The 18,871-nt window shown below is 43.1% G+C and overlaps 1 protein-coding gene across 5 annotated transcripts in view; it reads left to right on the plus strand.

The window, feature by feature from the left end:
- Window positions 1–849: 849 nt before the first annotated feature.
- CARMIL1 (capping protein regulator and myosin 1 linker 1) overlaps window positions 850–18,871 on the plus strand; it is a 189,689-nt gene continuing 171,667 nt past the window's right edge. For 3 of the 5 annotated variants that reach the window (XM_071554950.1, XM_071554951.1, XM_071554952.1), the window contains exons 1-2: window positions 850–970; window positions 4,733–4,830. In XM_071554950.1, coding sequence (XP_071411051.1) covers window positions 931–970; window positions 4,733–4,830 — 138 coding nt within the window. In that variant the 5' untranslated portion in view covers window positions 850–930. Of the gene's footprint in view, window positions 971–4,732; window positions 4,831–7,447; window positions 7,515–18,871 lie in introns of those variants that run through there. The other 2 variants (XM_071554953.1, XM_071554954.1) reach the window with 2 other exon arrangements.

An 18,871-nucleotide genomic window follows, 5' to 3' on the forward strand; every position in this document is an offset into this window, starting at 1 on the left:
CCCAGATGGCAAGGACTGACCTGGCGAAGACAACCACCCCCTTGACATCATACACCTATATTAATGAACCCAGAGGAGAATTCCCGCTGGGCAAAGCCTGAAGCTGCAGCTGCGGAAGGGAGACAGAGTCTGTTGGGAAGGGCCGGTGGTGCTGCTGCCTCAGGTGGTACCTGGGAGGCGGCGTGGAGGCCGGGCCGGGGTAGCCGCGCCGCCCGCGGACGCCGGCAGATGGCCCCCGCCGCAGCGCCAAGCGGGAGATCGGGCGAAGGAGGGGCCGACGTCGCCGCGCTGAATTTGCGAGCCCGCTGCCCTCCTCCTTCTCCTCCTCCTCCTCCTCCACCTCCTCCTTCCCCCTCGCCGCGATGGCTTCCTAAGGGTGATGCTCCGGGTCGCCACCGCCTCCCTCTCTGTCGCCGAGTATTCGGTGGGCGCGGGTGGGCGCGGGCTGGAGGGAGGGTCCCGGCGGCTCCCGCGCTTTTCGGGGGCCGGGCCGGGGCGAGGGCGCCAGCCCTCCCGGGGCGGGGGACAGCCGCTACCGCCTCCCGCCAGTGCTGGGCGGGGGAAACCGGGCGGCGCGCAGGAGGGAAGGAGGGACGGGCGCGGGGTCCGCCGTGAGCCGGGACCTGCGTTCCTGAACGGCCAGCCACGGGCTATCCATCCCTCCCTGGTAATGCCCCTCCTGGCCGCGCCGGCAGCTGGGGGCGGCATGTAGCGCGGGGGGAGCGGGCTCCGCGGGGGGCGGGAGAAGCCCCTTCCCTCCGTCCGTGCTCTCACGCCGCACACACACACACTCCGCGCACCGCAGCGAGGCGCACGGCCGGCCCTCCCTCCTCCCCCGCCCGCTGGGTGCATGCCCGCCTCGCCCGGCGCAGGGACGGCGCGCCGCTGAAGCAGCCCCGCCGCCGGGCACCCCCGGGCAGCGCCGCCGCCATGGCAGAGGACAGCTCCGACGTCCCCAAAGAGTTGATCGGTAAGGGACGGGGCATGGCGGCGGGAATGGCATGGGGGGGAATCCCGGGGGAAGGTGCTGCGGGGGCAAGTTTGGAGGCCGCCGTGCGCGACCGTGGGATGCAGCGCTGCCGGAGAGGGGGTGGGGGCAGTCCGGGGATGGGTCTGTGGGGCCAAGGGTGCTGGCTGGGGGGAACCGAGGGGGCTCCGTGGAGGGCTGGGGGGATTCCGAGGAGTCGGCGAGGGACGGCGAGGCCGCGCTGTTGCGTGCGGGGAATGGGCGTGCGGGGGCTGCGGCGGGCAGCGGGGAGGCGGCCGCGGGCGGGGGCTGCGCCCGTGGAAGCGCGTCTGGGCACGGCGTGTGCCCCCTCTCCGGAGGGTCTGTCGCGGGGGTGCCGGCTCTGGCAGACGCGCAGTGAAGCTGCCCCGGCCCCCTGCGCCTCCCGCACCGGCGCCCGGGCAGGGCACGTCCTCCGAGCGCCTCAGCCTGGCGGCGCGGACTGCGGCTCCTGTCGTTAATTTTTATTTATCCCCCGGGGTTTTGCTTAGTTTAGGACTCGTCTTCCTGTAGTGAGTGAGAGTATTTGTAATTAAAGTTTTATGGTCACATGCACACGAGCCCCCCGTGCTGCATGTTATACGCTTAGGAAATCACAGTGATGGCGAGGACCCTGAAAATGCAGTCATCGCTTTTGGGGAGCTTCCGATAAATGGATTGTGGATGCGGTACATGTATAATCAGTGTCATTTGGGGGTAGCAGGTCGGATGCTCCAGGTCCTCAGCCACCTTGCTCAGGCCAAACTTCCTGTGGTTGTAGTTGTGAGTTTGCCTGTTGAAGAGCTGAGGATCTTGCCAACATTAGAATAATTTAAAGTGTTGCCCTAGTGATAGATGAAAACAGAAATTTTTCAGGCAATAAGGTACATGTTGAGTTGAATACAGTCCTTCAGACCTAACCTAGTTAATTTACAGTGTTGCATTTCCTTCACTTCTGTCAGTCAGCAGCTGGTTTTAGCATTTATAAAATATTGGTGAAAATATGGATGAACAGTTGCAGCTGCCACAGAATTTTTTTCTCTAGCATCAAAGTAGCTCTATGTTGCAGTCATTTTAGTCTGCAAACCATGTGGTTTACTTTAGTCTATAGCTTACTACTAAGAAGTAATGATCTGGGAAGTGTTCTAGGAGTAGCTATGGTCAAAACCATTGACTTACTCTATTTTTAAATGGCTCTGCAAGTTTGAGGTGCTAGTATGTGCTACTTCCGACTCACTGTTGGTCTGCACTGTAGTGTTGTAGGTGAGATGTGGTGCGTATTACCGGCAAGAGTTAAGTAGGCATCTTCCCATCCCCTCCTCCGATGGCTTTGGACAGTTTTAAGAATTAGCCCCCAGCCCTAGTACCCTGCAACTATCCAGCTTGCTTTGCCAAGGGCTCTTCTGAGGTGTGTGGATCTGCTCATGTAGATTGATTGAATTTCTAGCAGTATTTTGATGTCTGCATGTTAAAATCTAACCTTTAAACAGACTTCGTTGTAGTAACCATGTTTTGAGAACGGGATGAAAGGATGTGCTTTAATGCCGAGTGATTGGAGTGTGAAGATTAAACTGGGGGTAGGAGTGTTTGAGCTGCAGTTTGTGTTCTGTTACTCACTTCCCGTGTGACCTTTGTCAGGTCTCATAGGTCATAGTCTGGAAAAAAACCCTGTCTTATTTGTTGCCTTACCTGGATCTGCTCCTCCGAGGTGTGGGTGTCTGAAGTCACCAGCATTAGAAATGGATGAACACTTTAAAATATGAACCTTAATATTATGTTTCCATCTCTGAGTCTGAAAATCTACTTTGCAAGGCCACTTGCTGCCCAGTATGGAGGGAAGTGTCCTTGGTTACATGGAGAATGTCTTAGCTCTTTGAAGAAGTGTTTCTAACCCTTTCAGCAGATAGAGCCTCAGAAGGAGCTGACATTCTGGTGCTGCTTTGCAAAATCTGGGTTCCCAGGCCCTTTCTCTTCCTATGGTTTGTTGGAGTAAGAATGCTGGAGCTGAAGGCTTGCAGTCACTCCTACTTCTGTGTGGGACCTGTGGGACAGCAAAAGGAAGCAAGTGGGTCTCTCCACTGTGGTGCCGCAGGAGGAAGTCCCTTGCTAGATGCAGGCACTTGGTGCTGTTTGTGGGAGAGGACAAACTGAAAGGCAGACACTGCAGGTGGAGGTAAAGTAGCAGAGACAGCAGTTAATACCTTTTCTTCTGCACAGAGGTAAGACTTCATGAATAAGACCATGTGCCCAGCTTGCTTCTGGGTTCCCAAGCAGGGGCAGAAAAAGCACAATTAGGCATTAGCCCTAAGAGAGGAAACTTTGGGAGAACAGTTCATGTCAGGCTGGACTTTCCCCCGGGCTTCGCTTACCTGGCTGCTCCGGGAGCTTGCAGTCTGGCTCCTGACCAAGCAGTTGCTCGGGGAGCTGGTGGTGCTGGCTGTCTGCCATGGGGCTGTCGTGGCCTGGGACAGGCTTCTCACTGGGCAAGCCGCTGCTACCGAGGAGCTTTTGTTTCCTGATAGGAAAATTAAAATTCCTGGGGGAAAACATGCCGATTCTGCAGAAAGAGCTTTTTCTCGTGAAGAGTCTCTCCAACCAGCCACATTCTGTCTTGCACACCCTTCTGCCCTTCAGGCAGAAGGCTGTGGCCTGGGCTAAACATCCAGGCTTAACAAATGGTGTGTTTGCGCTGTCTTCTGACTCCTGGATGAAAATTGTTCAGAAAAGTGCTATACAGAGTACTGTAATTAAAAGCCTTAGGAGGAGGCCATTATCTTCAATTTTAGCCTTTAAACTTAAGCATGCATGAGGGCAGAGTGTATGTGTCTAGAGAGGGTGGAGACTTGGCTTTTATAGATGCCACTTGTAAGGCTGGAAACAGGTTAATGTGTTTAAAAGATTTTTTTCTCATTCCCTTTCAATGGAGGCTGGAAAGTGAAACTTACTGAAGGTGCCAAATTGGCTCTTGTAGATGAACTCCTCTGTTTACATCAGTGTCAGTATTTGTAAGTTCCCTTCAGGCTGAGGTGCAAATGGTCAGGGGAAAGCTGATTTGTTTCATACTTGGCAGAGACTGTGTATACATATGTACACATGTACATACGTAACTTTGATGTTGGCGCCATGAAGTGGCTACATTGTCGCTGGGGCTTGGATGGAGATCAGTGTTGCCTTCCATGGCATCCCCTGCAGAGCTGTCAGGTGTTACTATCTGGAAGTCTGCTTGGTTTGCTTCACAGCTTAAATGCGCAGAGTACGAAATCTGTGAACACTTTTGTCTTCTGTTACCTGACCCGTTTAGCCTCCCTGATACTAACAACAGACTAAGATTTGTGCAATGCACGGAGCTAATTTGCTTGAGCAAGCTTTTCATGTACAAACAATAGCAAGTGATGAATTTGTTGTATTTTCCCAGAGTAGAACTGAGCAGTGCGGAGGCTTGTCTCGTAAATGGTTTTGATATGTAAGTAGTGCTGGAAAGAAATATCAAATTGTGTTTAGAATCCTGGTCTATAGAATTGATAGTCCTATCATAGTAGAGTTGAATTATTGTGTGGTTGGCATACTTTAAAAAGTTGTACTTGTGTTAGGTTGTGTTGACTATTGGTACGTGTGCATGAGACTCCCATGAGTGCAAGCAGTTGAACAACACGGCTCCGAGTCCTTCTGAAAATGCAGCAGTGGCATCTGTTTCCTTCTTGTGTTGATGGTGAAGGTATTTAATTAAGGTATTTTGATTTGTTTCAGAAAGTGTCAGGGATGTTATTGGGAGGAAAATCAAAATTTCTGTCAAGAAGAAAGTAAAACTGGAAACCAAGGGAGATAAAGTGGATAACAAAATATTGGTAAGTACACTAAAATGACTCTGATTAAGTATGTGAAGGAAAGGCCAGTACCTTTTCAGAAGACATTAATTCTCCTCTGGAAGACTTCTTTGAACTTTTTGTGTGCCATAAGATACCCATATAATTAATTTCTTACTTTCTTGGTAGCCTGCATAGCAAGTTAATGTGCAGTTGTGCATGTGTACACACACATTTACCATTGAGTTGTTTTTCAGAGTTTAGGATATTGTATTGTGGACTGATGATCAAGCAAGCTATTTTCAGAACCTGTTCTACAATAATTTGCTGCCTTTGCTGATTAGGTTTCCTGTTTGCCTCTAACAGTTTTAAGTGGACAAGAAATGCAATATTATCTTTTGAGAATCTTCTGAAACTGTTATGCAGTGAAAAGTAACAGTAAAACTGTTGGGCTTTTTGAATTCAAATGACTATTTATACTTTTTTAATATTTTCTGTTAAGTCATACATCTGTATTTTAAAAAAAATACATAATGTGTGAAATTCTAAATTGTTATTCTTAAAACTGTGGTGGAGGAAAGTGTCAAATTAATCTCCCTTAAGTATGCTTTCCTGTTTTCTCAAGAATAGTTTTGCTGGCCTCTCTTGAAAGGAAGAAAGCTGTGATAATAAGCAGCTACATTTGCATACTATCTTGAATATGCAAAGAGACATGGAACTGTATTTCATTTTTTTAAAACCTTTGTATCAGGAGAACTCTTAGAGTAGCAAACACAAATAAGTACCATTGTTGCTATAATATTTTGCAAAATATTTGAGATTTGGTGCCTTGTGTTAATGCCATTGCATATTTGAAAGTTTCATTGCCAAATTTGTTGTTACAGATCTTAGGTACATTCCCCATACAGATATTCTATTTTGTCTTTTGAAACTGCAACTTCTTAATCGCTTCTGATTTATCATCTTAAAGTACATGTTGCTTATCCTTGGGCTGTAGGTAATGTCTCACTTTTCAGTGAGAGCTGCTACTTAAGGAATTTGAAATATTTTCAGCATAATTTCTACCCATGTTATATGTAGCTCCTAGGTTTACAGTTTCTGTACTGGAAATAGCTTGAATATGTGAATGTTGATTGATTGTCTCTATTTATTTGAGAGCCATGTTTATAGGGAAGGCCGACAGGTTTTACTGCTGTAGTTACACTGATTGACTTTTTGACTTGCACAGAATTATTACTGTTATCAATAGTGAAATATATTATGGAAATACTGAAAAATATTCTTTTGAACTGATGGGACAAAGAGAATGTCAAGCTTTGAATTAGGGAAGTTTCTGAGGAATGTACTACTCAGTAGTAAAATGCCTAAATGCAATGACTTGGGTGTTTATTATTTCTTTAATCTCCTAAAATCTCAGGTGGGGGAAGTACTGAAAGGAAGGAAACCTATTTAAGGGGTTCATGAGTTAGTGAGCACTTCTTGTGTGCATGCATGTTGTCTTCAGTGCACAAGTCTTTCAAGGGGATGAATTGCTGGGTGTTGTCTAATAGAACCATTTGTTCTTCAATGCAGAAATGCAGGAGATTTATATTGGTGGAAAGAAGAAAAAAAGAGGTTTTTTTGTTAACGAAATTGGTTATTGACTGCTGGAGTTGGATTTTGTGTTTTCTTTTGCCATAGAAGAAAACTGCTGTGTGTGAAGTGGTCCAAATTACTAATGACACTTGTCTTTACCATGTTTTTCTGATTGCATGTGTGTATCTTTGGGTGGGAATGGTTGTTTTTTTTCTTTTTTTTTCTCCCCAGAAATGCTGAATGTTATCTGCTGTGGCAGAGGCCAGTAGAGATTGTCGAACATTTTGAGGATGCAAAGCTCTCTGAAATGCAGAGTGCTCTGAAAAAAATTAAACCAGTGACATCTTAGGTTTGGTACTTCAAATTAGTGGAAACTTTTTGGCTTTAGTGTGTCTACACAGTCTCACTCACCTGTGAAGTAGAGGACATATACCCTCTTCTCCTCAAAAGAGTTATGATGAAAATAAATAACCTTGCTTCAGAAGTATGTGAATGTTTAATACTAAATGCCACAGGAAATCTGCCAGCAAAATTAAGAATTTTTGTACTCCAAGTTGGGACTCAACAGTATTCAGTAAATAATGCATATGGCCTCATTCTGACCAGAGTGGGTAAAACCGTATACTGAATTGTTATGCCTTGGGTCAGCCTGTCAAATAGAATGCTGAATGAAGTGTTGGCAGCAAAAGCAATTCAGTAATTAAAGATTATATCCTTAAGTGAATGCACCAGAGGGCTCAAATGTGATTGCATGGGTAGCTTTCAAGCCAGAGGACTCCTAAGAGCTTAGTTTTGAAATGTTAATCTTTTGAGCACTCTCTCTTGGGTGCATGTGTGGCAATGGATTGGTTTGAGATTTTGGGTTGAATTTTATTAGTAGTTGGGTGTTTACAAGCAAATTAGGTGGCACGCATTGGGTCCAACACTTAAAGGAGAAATTACCAGTTACTCTCATTTAGCTAACCCCAGAGCTGTTGTGAAATGTGCTCATAGTTTTAGAGGAGGTTGATCACAGAGCTTGACACTGAGCCCCAACACCCAAATCTGTACTTTAATTAAATGATCTCTCATCCTTCCTTCCTAGGGAAATCCAGCAAAATAACTACCACCTTGAGAAAGGGAGATGATTTTAAAATTACTGCACTTGGCAGGTAACTATAAAAACACTTGACCTCTGGCCCTGTCATTCACAGTGTATTCAAGGTAGAGTACTAGAATATGGATGCAACCCTCTACTTAAATCACTCTGCTATAGGAAATTTCTCTGTTAATTAAGATGGAAATTAGAATCTGAGACTAAAGAAAAACAGTGCAAAACCCCTGGTGTTGCTTGGAATAGGGTCCCAGTATTAAACTGGTGAAGCTGGTGGATAAAGTCTGTGCTTGCCTTAAGATGCTCTAGAATCTCAGCCTGGGGTGCCAGAGTTTGGAAATTATGTCTAGGAATTTTAATGTAAAACATATTTTTTCAATCTTCACAATGAGTTTGCTGCCTCAGTAGTCTCAGTCTGCAGTTAATTAGTTTTTCAATTAGTCATAATGACGCAAACCAGTAAACATCATGAGCTGCTCAACTGCCTCTGGTCTGCTGGCACCAGATCTCAGGTGTTTAGACAGCAGACTGCTATCCAACCCTGAAAAGGCAATAACCAGCTTGAATGGGCAGAAAATCAGTGCTCAAGTGATTAGGGCCAAACCCCAGTCCCCCATCAAGGTCATCTGGGCACTCTGGCAAAGCAAAGCTGCCATTAGGGAGGATGAAGAAACAGCCAGGAGACCTTTAAAAGTGATGAGCTGCCCCACAGGGTGAGGGAACAGACATCATGGGGCTTCCCAACAGGTTGCAGTGCCACTGTGGGCCAGGGATGCACATAGCAGGGCTGGGGGACGTGGCTGGGGCAGCTGAGCTCCACTGGTCACCTGCAGTGCTGCAGTGCCAAGGCAGACCCAGGGTCAAACCAGGCAATGGGGTCGGTGGGGCAGGCTCAGCTGGGAGCATGACCGAGTGCAGGCATAGCTGTGGCATTGCTCAGGCCAGAGCTCCAAAGCAGTGTGGGGAATCCTGGTCAAGACTTCTTCCTACTTTTGGGGTCACATACACAGACCATGTTGGGTGCAGGTGGCCAAACTCTGGCAGAGCTCTTGAGCGGGCTGCCCTAGCTGGCTCCACATGGCCCTCAGCTGGAGGCAGTTTGTGCTTGGCTTCACTGTGATCCTCACAACAGTAGTCTTATCAGCTTAAAATAAAGACTTCACTATTTTCTAATCAGTGGAGGATTGCTTTGGTTTTGTGTGATTGTTTTGTTTAAACCTGGCTTCTTAGGAGGACAAGGTTTAAGGCATCATGCCAAATGCTTGTGGTGTTCCTCCTCATGCTGACAACTTCTGACCTTCTCTCCAGTTTCAGGTTAAACTGATGGGCATGTAGAGGTCTCAGTTGTGATGATAATGGAGTCGGTTGGGGTGTCTGGGGAGACAGTCAGAAAAGGAAGATAAACACACCTTCTGTTTCCTCTGAGGCCTCCACCTTTTGCCACCATAGGGGATACAGGAGAATGCCCTGTGTGTGTGTCTGTGAGATATTTCAGTGTCTGGTGGGGCTTTTTTTGCTGTTGTTTGGTTGGTTTTTGTTTTGGTTGTTATTGTTTGGGTTTTGTTTGTTGTTTTTGGTTTTTGTTAGTTTGTTTTTAAATCCAGAGTCTTCAGTGATTATCAGAAGATTATCACTTTATGGACAAAAGTGATAGGGAACTGGGTTTCTAGCTTTGGTGTTTGTGCCTCTGCTTTTCCCCCCCAAAATAGCCAAGATACATAATTTTGCTGATTATTTCCCATTGCTGTTTCTTTCTCTGAGATTTATTGTAATTAGTAGCACCACTGAGGATTTGAAATGTGAGATAAAGGCAATATGTTAAAGAAATCTAACCAACTCCTTATGAAATACCAGTGTTTTCAGGAGTGGTTCATGACAGGCCAGAGTTCTGGATTCATCTTACTTTTGTGTTTTTGGCTATTTAGAAAAGAGACTGCTTCTTGCCTAGTTGCCTTTGAGATTAGTTTTCCTTTGAAAAATGTTATTTTAGACACGAAAGATAAGGAAGTATTACAAATGGCCATGCTCTCTATATGTCTGGTCTGGGGTTTTTTGCTTTCTTCTTTGATTATTTTGGTTGTTGGTGTTGTGGGTTTTTGTTTTCTTTGTTTGCTTGGGTTTTTTGTTTTGTTTCCCCCACCCTTAACCTTAAGGCTATACAATAGCGTGATGTGATGCAGTGACCAAAAGCACTTTATTAGGAAGTCCCATTGAGAAGTTTCTGTTACATTTCTGCCCCCAGTCATTTACATTCTCTTTGTTAAAATATCACAGTGCTACTTCTGAAATTGAAACAGTTGCTTTGGCAGGTGGTTCTCCTTAAAATGTACTGTATGCCCAACATAAATTCACTGGGAGCAATTCATATGTCCTTGTCACTTTCTCTGGGACATATGTTTTCATTGGCTTTTAAAACAAAAAAATGAGTTAACTCTTGTCAGATAAGTTTATATTTGTTATGTGCACATGGTCTGAGATTTCATGTTCTGCTTCTGAAGACTAACTTAAAAAGACTGAAATTTTATTAAAAAAAATCTATGTTTACTTTTAAAAGGAGAAAATATGGCCATTTTGTGCACTGTCCATGTGGCTTCTGAATACTGTTCGAACAACCTGGCTGACTCTACTGAAGAATCTGAGAAAAGCTTGTATGAGCTCCTGTGCCTCTTCAGCTGTAATGGTGGCAGTCTTCGAGTGGAGGCAGTAATATTTTCCACTGCCAAAACTATTTTGGGATTAAAAGCTTTGGTGCTCATTTTCCATTGCTCATCTTTTGTCTTCGTCTGTCCATGATATTCTGTTCAAAAAGAGATGAATTTCATATCTCGCCTTGAAAAATATGCACTTCTAAGTACCACTTCTAAACCGCTAAGAGCATGAAGCAACCAGGGTTGTCCAAGGTTAGTTTTACATAAATGTGTGCAATCTCACACGTTATATCATGACAGCTGGTGTGTGATAATGATGTTAAATACGGACATTCTTTTAAAATAGTGGTGTTTCCTCTTTCCTGCCCAGAATATCGACTGTTATGACATATATCTTAAATGTGTCTTTATGAAGATGAAAGGAGGTAGGTGTTGGCACATCCCTCATGTCAGAAAATCAAAATGAAGTGAGGTAGAGTAATCAAAAAATACTTACATGTGAAAATGCATTTTAGTACATTTATGAGGTACCTCTTAGAAAGCTATTGAACTGTGGCCAATAAGATTGCTACAGAAAATAAAAAGACCACTACTGGAAATAGAATTTATTAATTCGGTCATGCAGTTGTATGTATTTCCAAAATAGGAAGTGTTTCAAGAAAATACTCATGTACAAGTTTCACTGAAATTTACATTTATGTTATAGACTGATCCATAAGGTTACTTATGAAAACCCAGCATTCTGGAGTACTATGTCCGGCCCTGGGGGTCCTAGCATAAGAAGGACATGGTCCTGTTGGAGTTAGTCCAGAGGAAGGCCACAAAGTTGATCAGCGGTCTGGGGCACCTCTGCTATGTCTGAGAGAGCTGGTGGTGTTCAGCCTGGAGAAGAGAAGGGTCCGGGGAGACCTCATTGTAGCCTTCCAGTAAAGGGGACTTAAAAAATGGGGTGAAATTTTTTTAACAGGTCCTGTTGTGATAGGACAAAGGGGAGTGGTTTTAAACTAAAAGAGAATTGATTTAGACTAGATACAACAAAGAACTATTTTACAACAAGGATGGTGAGACACTGGAACAAGTTGCTCAGCCAGGTTGTGGATGCCCCATCCCTGGAAGGGTTCAAGGACAGGTTGGATGGGGCTTTGAGCAACTTTGTTTGATGGAAGGTGTCCCTGCCCATGGCAGGGGGTTGGAACTAGGTGATCTTTAAGGTGCTTTCCAGCACAAACCATTCTATGGTTCTATGGTTTTGTTACTGTGATAGTGCAAGTAAGCATTGAAATCCAAGATGATTTCTTGCATGTTGAGAGTGTAGTGTATACTTTACATGCTTAGTTGCTCTCCCTTTTATTAGTTTTGGGCAACTGGTGCAGGCAGGGACAGGTAAGAAAAGGGAACTCCACCTCTGGTGCCCTGAAAGTACCTGCTGTTGTTCTAGCTCATGTGTCTTCCACTTGCACACCCACCTGCAAGTGCATTTATCTTTATCAGTGTTCTTGAAGAAGGAAATATCTCACTCTTACCAGGTTCTGGTTTTCTGTTCACAGCTCTGACAGTTATAGGGATAAAAAAAGTGTGATGGGAGACAGGAATCCACTACAGCTCTGAATTGATCATAATCTTTCCTTCTGTTAATTTTTCATGACCTAATAAAAAAAATTCCTTTTTAAAATGTCTCACTCTTTCCACTTCTTTTGCTGAATATATAATGTACCAAAGTGGTTTGCTAATGTATTTTTGCTTTGAGAGGGCCTGACTCACTGCCACTATTGTGAAATGGAGCCTTCCTAAGCAAAGATTTGCATTGAAATCTGTGCATAAAAGAGGCAGAAGACTGATTATTGTAAAAGATTTCCCTAAATCTGGAAATAAAGAACTGAAATTGAGCATTAGGGTCAATTTCTTGCCTCAGTCACTCTTTGCCACTGATAGCTTTTTTCCTCCAACAATGAGAAGATTTGGAAGAGAACAGAATATGTGTTATTTGATAGGCCAATATAAATACAAAAACCTTGTCCATATTTGTGGTGGTTTTTTTCCTCCCTCTGAGGGCTTGTTTTATCTGACTGGCTTACTTTAAGAAAATACTTCTCATGCAGGGAATGTGGTTTACTTCAGTGTAAGTGGCGTGGAGGAGGACACGGGAAGCTTGAGAAAGGCTGCAAGGGCTGCTGATTGAAAAGTTAATGCGATGTACTGTGAAAAATGCTTCTTGTTGCTCAGAGCCCCTCTCTTCAACCATTGTGAAAATTTGGTGAATGTCACTGATTTGTCTGGTTATTGAAATAGTTACTTTAGCTCACCTACAGCTCTGCTTCTTTTTTTTCTCATGATGGTGGTAGTTTAATTCTGTGTAAAATAATTACAGGTCCAGGATGTAAAATTATTCTTTAAATAAAACTGCTGCTAACTGTGCTCTGTACTGCTACCTGAGTCCCCAGGCTGATTTCTGCCCTTGTTCCTGTTTCATCTCTCCCTGTTTCTGAAACACCTACTCTGTGTCAACTCATGAGTGATACCTTTGTCATAGCGATAGCTTTCCTAATTTGATTATTTAAGATGACAAACTGTTAGGATGCAAAATGTAAGAGCCAGAGTCTGATAACCCAACACTCCTGAAACAGACCTAAGCAAATTAATTGGCCGGTTGGATGAGGGAAGAGAGATTCTGCTCGTGACTCCCTGAGCCAGGGTAAGATCCAAATAGCTGCGGGATGGAACTTTTAATGTTAGCAAAACAAAACAAGTTTCTGCTGATTGCTACCAAGTTCAGAGAAGGAGTCACATTACTGGTCACATTGATGGAGTGTGGAAGAGGTGGTTGCCTGCCCCATGTGGACCAGGGCAGTGGCTTCAGGGAAGGAGAGAGAGGAATAGGTGGGGTTTCAGCAAAGAGGAAGGCTTTCTCCCTCAATTGGACAGTATTTGCTCATTGCTGTATTACTGTTGCTCTTCAGAGGGCTTTGCAAATGAATCCGGACAGCACTCACCCTTCTGAGCAGATAGAAATAAAAGAGTTCTTGTGTCCTGTGGGGCTTTTGCAAACATGCTCACAGGATAGAAACTGTGTGCAAGTGAGGAGTAGCTCTTATTGGGACAGGTTATCTTTCTGGATCCTTTTTGCAAAGTGACCTTTATAAACCCACCAAGAATTGTGGTCTGGGCTCGTGGAGACAGATGTTGTGTTGCTTATCCCCTTGGCTGACAGGTAGTGTTTGAATCCCTGCATACAGTAGTAGGCCTGTGTGACAGCAGGAAGGGCTTCAGAAAATGTGTATGTGGAGATGGAAAACAGAAGAGGAGACACTGGGTCTATTTTCCCCTTAGGATTTTCACTTGGCGTTGCACTTTCAAGTGGTTCTTGTTTCTGTGCTTTTAATCAATTGATAGCTAGATTTTATTTTTTCCCGTTTCCACAGCTGAAGCAGCAGTTAGCAGCATGCTGCCTGTGAGGTGGACAGTGGCCTTTTTGGGATGTCTGGAAGCACTCTTAATAGCCAGGGCTTAGGAGGCTGAGGTCATTTGAAGCAAGCCATTTCTATTTTGTGCTTCAAAGATGCTTGCCAGAGGCTTATGGAGTAGGCGCTTCAGGTACATGTCTCTTTATCTGTGCATGTCCTTCATTCTCTGATTGTTCAATCCTCCCCTTATACCTAAGACTTTGTCAAACCATAGCTTTTGTACAGCTCCATGAAATTTTGAGGATTTGAGCCAGGTTATAGATACCTACTTATTTTTGGGGCCTGGGAGCAAAACAAGTGGGTGAGATAGCTGCTGCAGAGCAGTTTCTACTCAGATTTGATTAGAGGAAATGAATGGTTGTTGACCCTGATCTGAATTGGGAGACAGGGCACTGCTGTGTTTGTTCAGGGTCGACCTTTGAATGAAAGGGCTTCTCCCTCTCTGCCTTCAAGGCCATTAGCAAGACTGAAACTATTCACACAGAACTATTGATAAAGGAAAGCCTTTTAGAGGCTCATCTCTTAACAAACTCTAGAGCCTGGTGCTTAAGAATGATACCTTTTATAGCTCTACATGTGAGCTTCTACTCCAACTCCAAAGTGGAGCTCAAGGAGCATTGTAAGTGGGTCCATACAGGTGTTTCAATTTTTAGTGCAGCTGTCCTTCAGCTGTCAATCTTCTTTTTTTGATGTTTACAGTGTTGGTAGTAAATATTTGAAGAAATACTAGCTTTGTCAGGTGCTGATGCTTTGATGACTAATGATTTCTGCCACCTTGGTAAGTTTATTCATATCCCAAATCTAAAATGTACATTTTATATTACTATTATTTTTAAAAGTGTGGCATGAAAACATAATTTTAATTATAACAAGCAGTTTTCTTGACTATGTCCCTCCTCACATCTGCACTTTGCAAGTGTCAGAATAGCATAGGCTTTGGCTTTTCTGTTCTCTCATTTCTAGAAGGTGCTGACATGCCTGCATATTTTGTAAAACATATTAGTGTATTCTGTGTACAGTTGTTTCATACACTCTGGATATCTTCATGCTTCTTTTCTTAACCTTGCTATCTTCCTCTTTTACTGTCTTTCCATATTCTCTGCCTCAGAAAGTCCCTGCAATCTTTGCTGTGTACAGGTTGCTGTCAGGACTGGGGGTTGCTTTTTAGTCTACCTCTTCTTACGCCTAGTGTCCCCATTTTTCCAGGAGCATATTCCCCCATTTCTGTTTCCTTTCCTTACAGAGATAATATGAATATCCCAAAATTTTACAGTATTCTTGCAAATACGGGGATGATAGACAGCACATAATGCTGCTATGCTGAAAAATATTGAAGGCTGATCTTGCTAGCCAAGTTCTTTGCTTCCTTATTCTCTAATTTCATCAAAATCTATGCTAGATGTATGTTACTGGTGTCATGGAGACAGTTTGGTTCACCCTGGACATTATGGTGCTGTTAGTATAATCTGGCTTTGAGTTCTTACCACCTTTCCCAAAGCAGCTTTCTCTGGTTTAAAAGCAACAACAACAGAAACCCAAACAAAACCTCCAGAACCACCAACAAAACCCAAACCAACAGCTAGCATCTCAACAAAGTGCTCTGAAAATTATGCTTGTCATGAGGAGAAGCCAGATAGTACAGTTGGACACAACTCGGCTGCATTGCTCTCTCCACCTCTCTAGGTACACAAGCAGTTGAGCTGAGAAAAGGGAGAAAGTGAAAAGTAAACAAGAACTACTGTACAACATGGCAATTTAAATGCTATTAGCTGATGTGGATAGTGTCAGAGCAGTCTAAAATATTGTAAAACAGATTTGAAAGGGTTTCATATGTGAATACAATGCTGTGTTACCCAAGCTTTATAGTCTTATCTTTACTTTGGAAAGACATCTTCTATGAGATTTGACTCTGCTGACGGAGTTTAATTGTGTTTTATGTTATGTGTACTATTTCCTTCACATGTGATTTCAAATCCATTTTTCTACTATGAACTTGCTTAACTACACCATGTAGGCAAACTGCAGGAGAAACTGACTCTCTTGAGATTCTACATAGGCATGTCAATTAGTTTGGAAAAGCTGCTTATCTGGAGAAGTGTGTGTGTTCGGCCTTTAGCTGAATGCCAAGAGAAGTCCTCAGGAGTGACCTAATACAGAAAGGATGTATGTTTTTCTTTTTAATTTTAAGCTGTTGCTTGTTTTTTTCCCTACACTAAATACTACTAGAAATGGTAAGATGTGCAGGTCTCAACTGTAACGAGTTGCATATTCAAATTAGAATAATTTTCGGTGGTTGCAGGTTTAATGGTGACACTGAAAACACATTGTGTTTCTGTCCTCAGATTGTTAAACTATGATCCTTTCCAGCTGACAAGGATTTCTGAAACTGAGTAAATGCTTATTGTAAGCCCTGGAAATACATTTCTCTGTGTTAAATATTTTGAAAACATTTAGCAAAAAATGAAAGCCTGAAGATGTTAGTTTCAAGTGATATTTCCACTGTAATGTTATCCTTTTAAAGTATTTCTTGTAACACTATTAGATGGATCCGCTATTGTTTGTATGTGCATGAAATTGTGTGAAATTAAAATGCTGCAGGTTTTTATGGTATTAATTTATCACAATGTAGCCTTAATGCAATTTAGTAGGTCTTTGTTCAGCCTAAGTGGTTAAGTCCGCCCCAAATACATTATTGTTCTCTATTTTCCATCCTTCTCTGTTTTATTGTTCTATTTTTGTCTTCCATTGTTTATTTTAGAATATTTTTAATATTGTTTTTCTTTTTAGAGTGTCTATTTACTCTCACTATAAGGAAAATATTGCAGACAGTAGTTTGCTGTCAAGACTGGCTTTAAGGATGCCTGCATAATTGAAGGAAACATTGGCAAGTCAGCTTCTTGGCTTCCCCTTTCACCTCTTAAACTGCTCCTGTCTCCCACAGCTCTCTGGGACATGATTCGTATGGTGCTGATGGTGCCTCTGCCTTCAGCATGGAGCAACATTAACCTTGTGTGAAAGGAGTCAGTGGATTGTGCTTGACACAGGGCATTGGGAATCTCCTTTCTTCTGCCTTCCCAGGTGCTGCTTGCTTGGAAGGCAGAGGTATCCGGTGCTTGTGCGCTCTGCCTCAGAGCAAAGGCAGTGTAGTATCTGGGAGGGGAATGCTGTCATATTTGTACTTTGAGATGTGCTGCAAAGAAAGCTTTGCTGTGAAGTAGCCTCTGTGTTGCAGGTCCACAATGTGGCCATTCCTTGTTTAACTTTGTTCATGCAGGGAAGCTGGAAGAGGCTGGACTGCACTATGGGAGGTGTCTTTGCTTGCACAATTCTTCCTGCAATGCTAGACCTCTCTCTTGCCAAATGCAGAAATCTGCATGGCTTCAGAACACGATGGGAGGGAAGGGATTTGCTAGCTGTACTGCTTTCAGAGGACCGAAGAATGAGATCAAGGGTGTCTAATAGCGAGACTGCTTGCTCTCACCAGCCTTTTCACCATATGTGTTCTGTGAGGGGCCAGCCTCAGAAATGTTTTCCTAAGTCATCTTCACCTGTTAATTTTTTAGCTTTATTGATACTCCTTCTGAAAAACTTAAGCTTGTGCAAAAAGGGATATACAGTGTGACAGACCTGGCAAAAAGAAGAGGAATAACTTTATCCACCTCCCTGTGTCACTGTTTTTGAAGTGGTAATGGCAGCTTTTCCTGGAACATAAAGAGGGAGAGCTGGCACAGACATAAGACTCAGTCAGAAGCCTGGCAGAAATTAAGCAAGCTGCCTAAGTTTTTCATGTATTTTTGTATTGTCTTCAAATGTATTTTCTCTGGACCACACAAAGGAACAGATTATAAATACTACACCATTCTCACTGGGCATTAGTTGTTGGCAATTTGAGAACCTTTGGTAAAAGGGTTATTTTCATGTATTTCTTTGTTTACTTTTGCCATTGTAGTTACCTTTGAAAGAAAAGTTGTGGTATCACAAATTGCATAGATTTTATTTCTATAGGAATAACTTTGTAGTAAATGTAGCAAATGGACAGTGGATTGCAGAAGTGTTTTAAAATACATGGAGACTTGCTACAGTGCATGGACATTGCTTCCCTCTCCCCTAAAACTATTTCAAGCTGTACATTAGCCCTGAGGTTCAGTTTTCTGAATTAATAGAGTAGGCTGAAAAAATTCTGACCTGTAGGATCCAGATGCATCTTTGTGAAGCTGAGTTTCTTGTTACAGTGTGGTTCTTACAACTTAGTGTCTTGAAGGGCATTGAGTAAGTCGGGTAATAGACTTTACATTCATGGATATCAGATGACCCTCCTTGGGGAGGAGAGAAGTTTCCATAGTTGATGTTTATGTAATCTGATGGTGTTGTCTAAGAGAACAAACAAAAATATATGGTCAGGTGGAATTTGTCTTGTCATATCATCTGAACTTCAATAGTGAAAATCCATTAAACACCAATCTGTTACATTTTTAGTTATTTTAAATAACCCATCTGTTCAGTATGTTAAACTGTGTCTACTTAAGATGTGACCAAAACATGATTTTATTTGGGTGTGGGGTCTGTCTGGTTGTGGTTTGGTTTTTTTGTTTTTTTTTTTGTGTGTGTGTAATCTCAGGTAGTGTAAGTACAGAACCCTCCCAGGTGGCTTTTGGACTGCACACTTGCAGGGTAAACAGTGGATTGGATTGCCCTGTGCAGTGTTTCTTGCACAGCCTGAGGATTAGTGGATCTGTTGGTGCGTGATGGAGCCAGGCCAGTTGGACTAGGCCATTAGGTTAATGCTTAGGGCGTTGTGAATGCATTGACATGAGGAAATTTAGTATCTGGGTTACAGTAGCCTCTGGCACAGTAGCATTTAGCTGCTACTGTAAGAAAACTACTCCTTTTCTAATTTTTTTTTTTAATTCCCCTGTAATGGAAAATCTGTCCTGAGCTGATTTTAGCATTAGATGGAAGTAAAAATTCATAGTGGTTTGCAGTTATCGCTATACCACTGAGTGGTAAGGTTGCTTTCAAGCATCTGTAATGGAGTTATTGATGTTTTTCCATTCCTGTAGGTAGAGTTCATGCGTAAAATGAATGTTGAGCTTTTATGTGTGTTTAATAATCACCCCTCCCAGGAATGTATACCAGTGCATATACTGTTGCACAAACTGATGCTTCAATAAGTCTGTGACTTAAAGAGCCACTTTGTATGTAATATATTAGGCAATATATAATAGATTATATAAATTTCAAAGATTGTAATGTTATACTCTTATTTTAAAGTTAGTAGAGTAACTGAAAAAGGAGGCAATAAAATC

Source organism: Pithys albifrons, chromosome 4 (assembly GCF_047495875.1).
Source record: "Pithys albifrons albifrons isolate INPA30051 chromosome 4, PitAlb_v1, whole genome shotgun sequence".
Classification (NCBI taxonomy): Eukaryota; Metazoa; Chordata; class Aves; order Passeriformes; family Thamnophilidae; genus Pithys; species Pithys albifrons.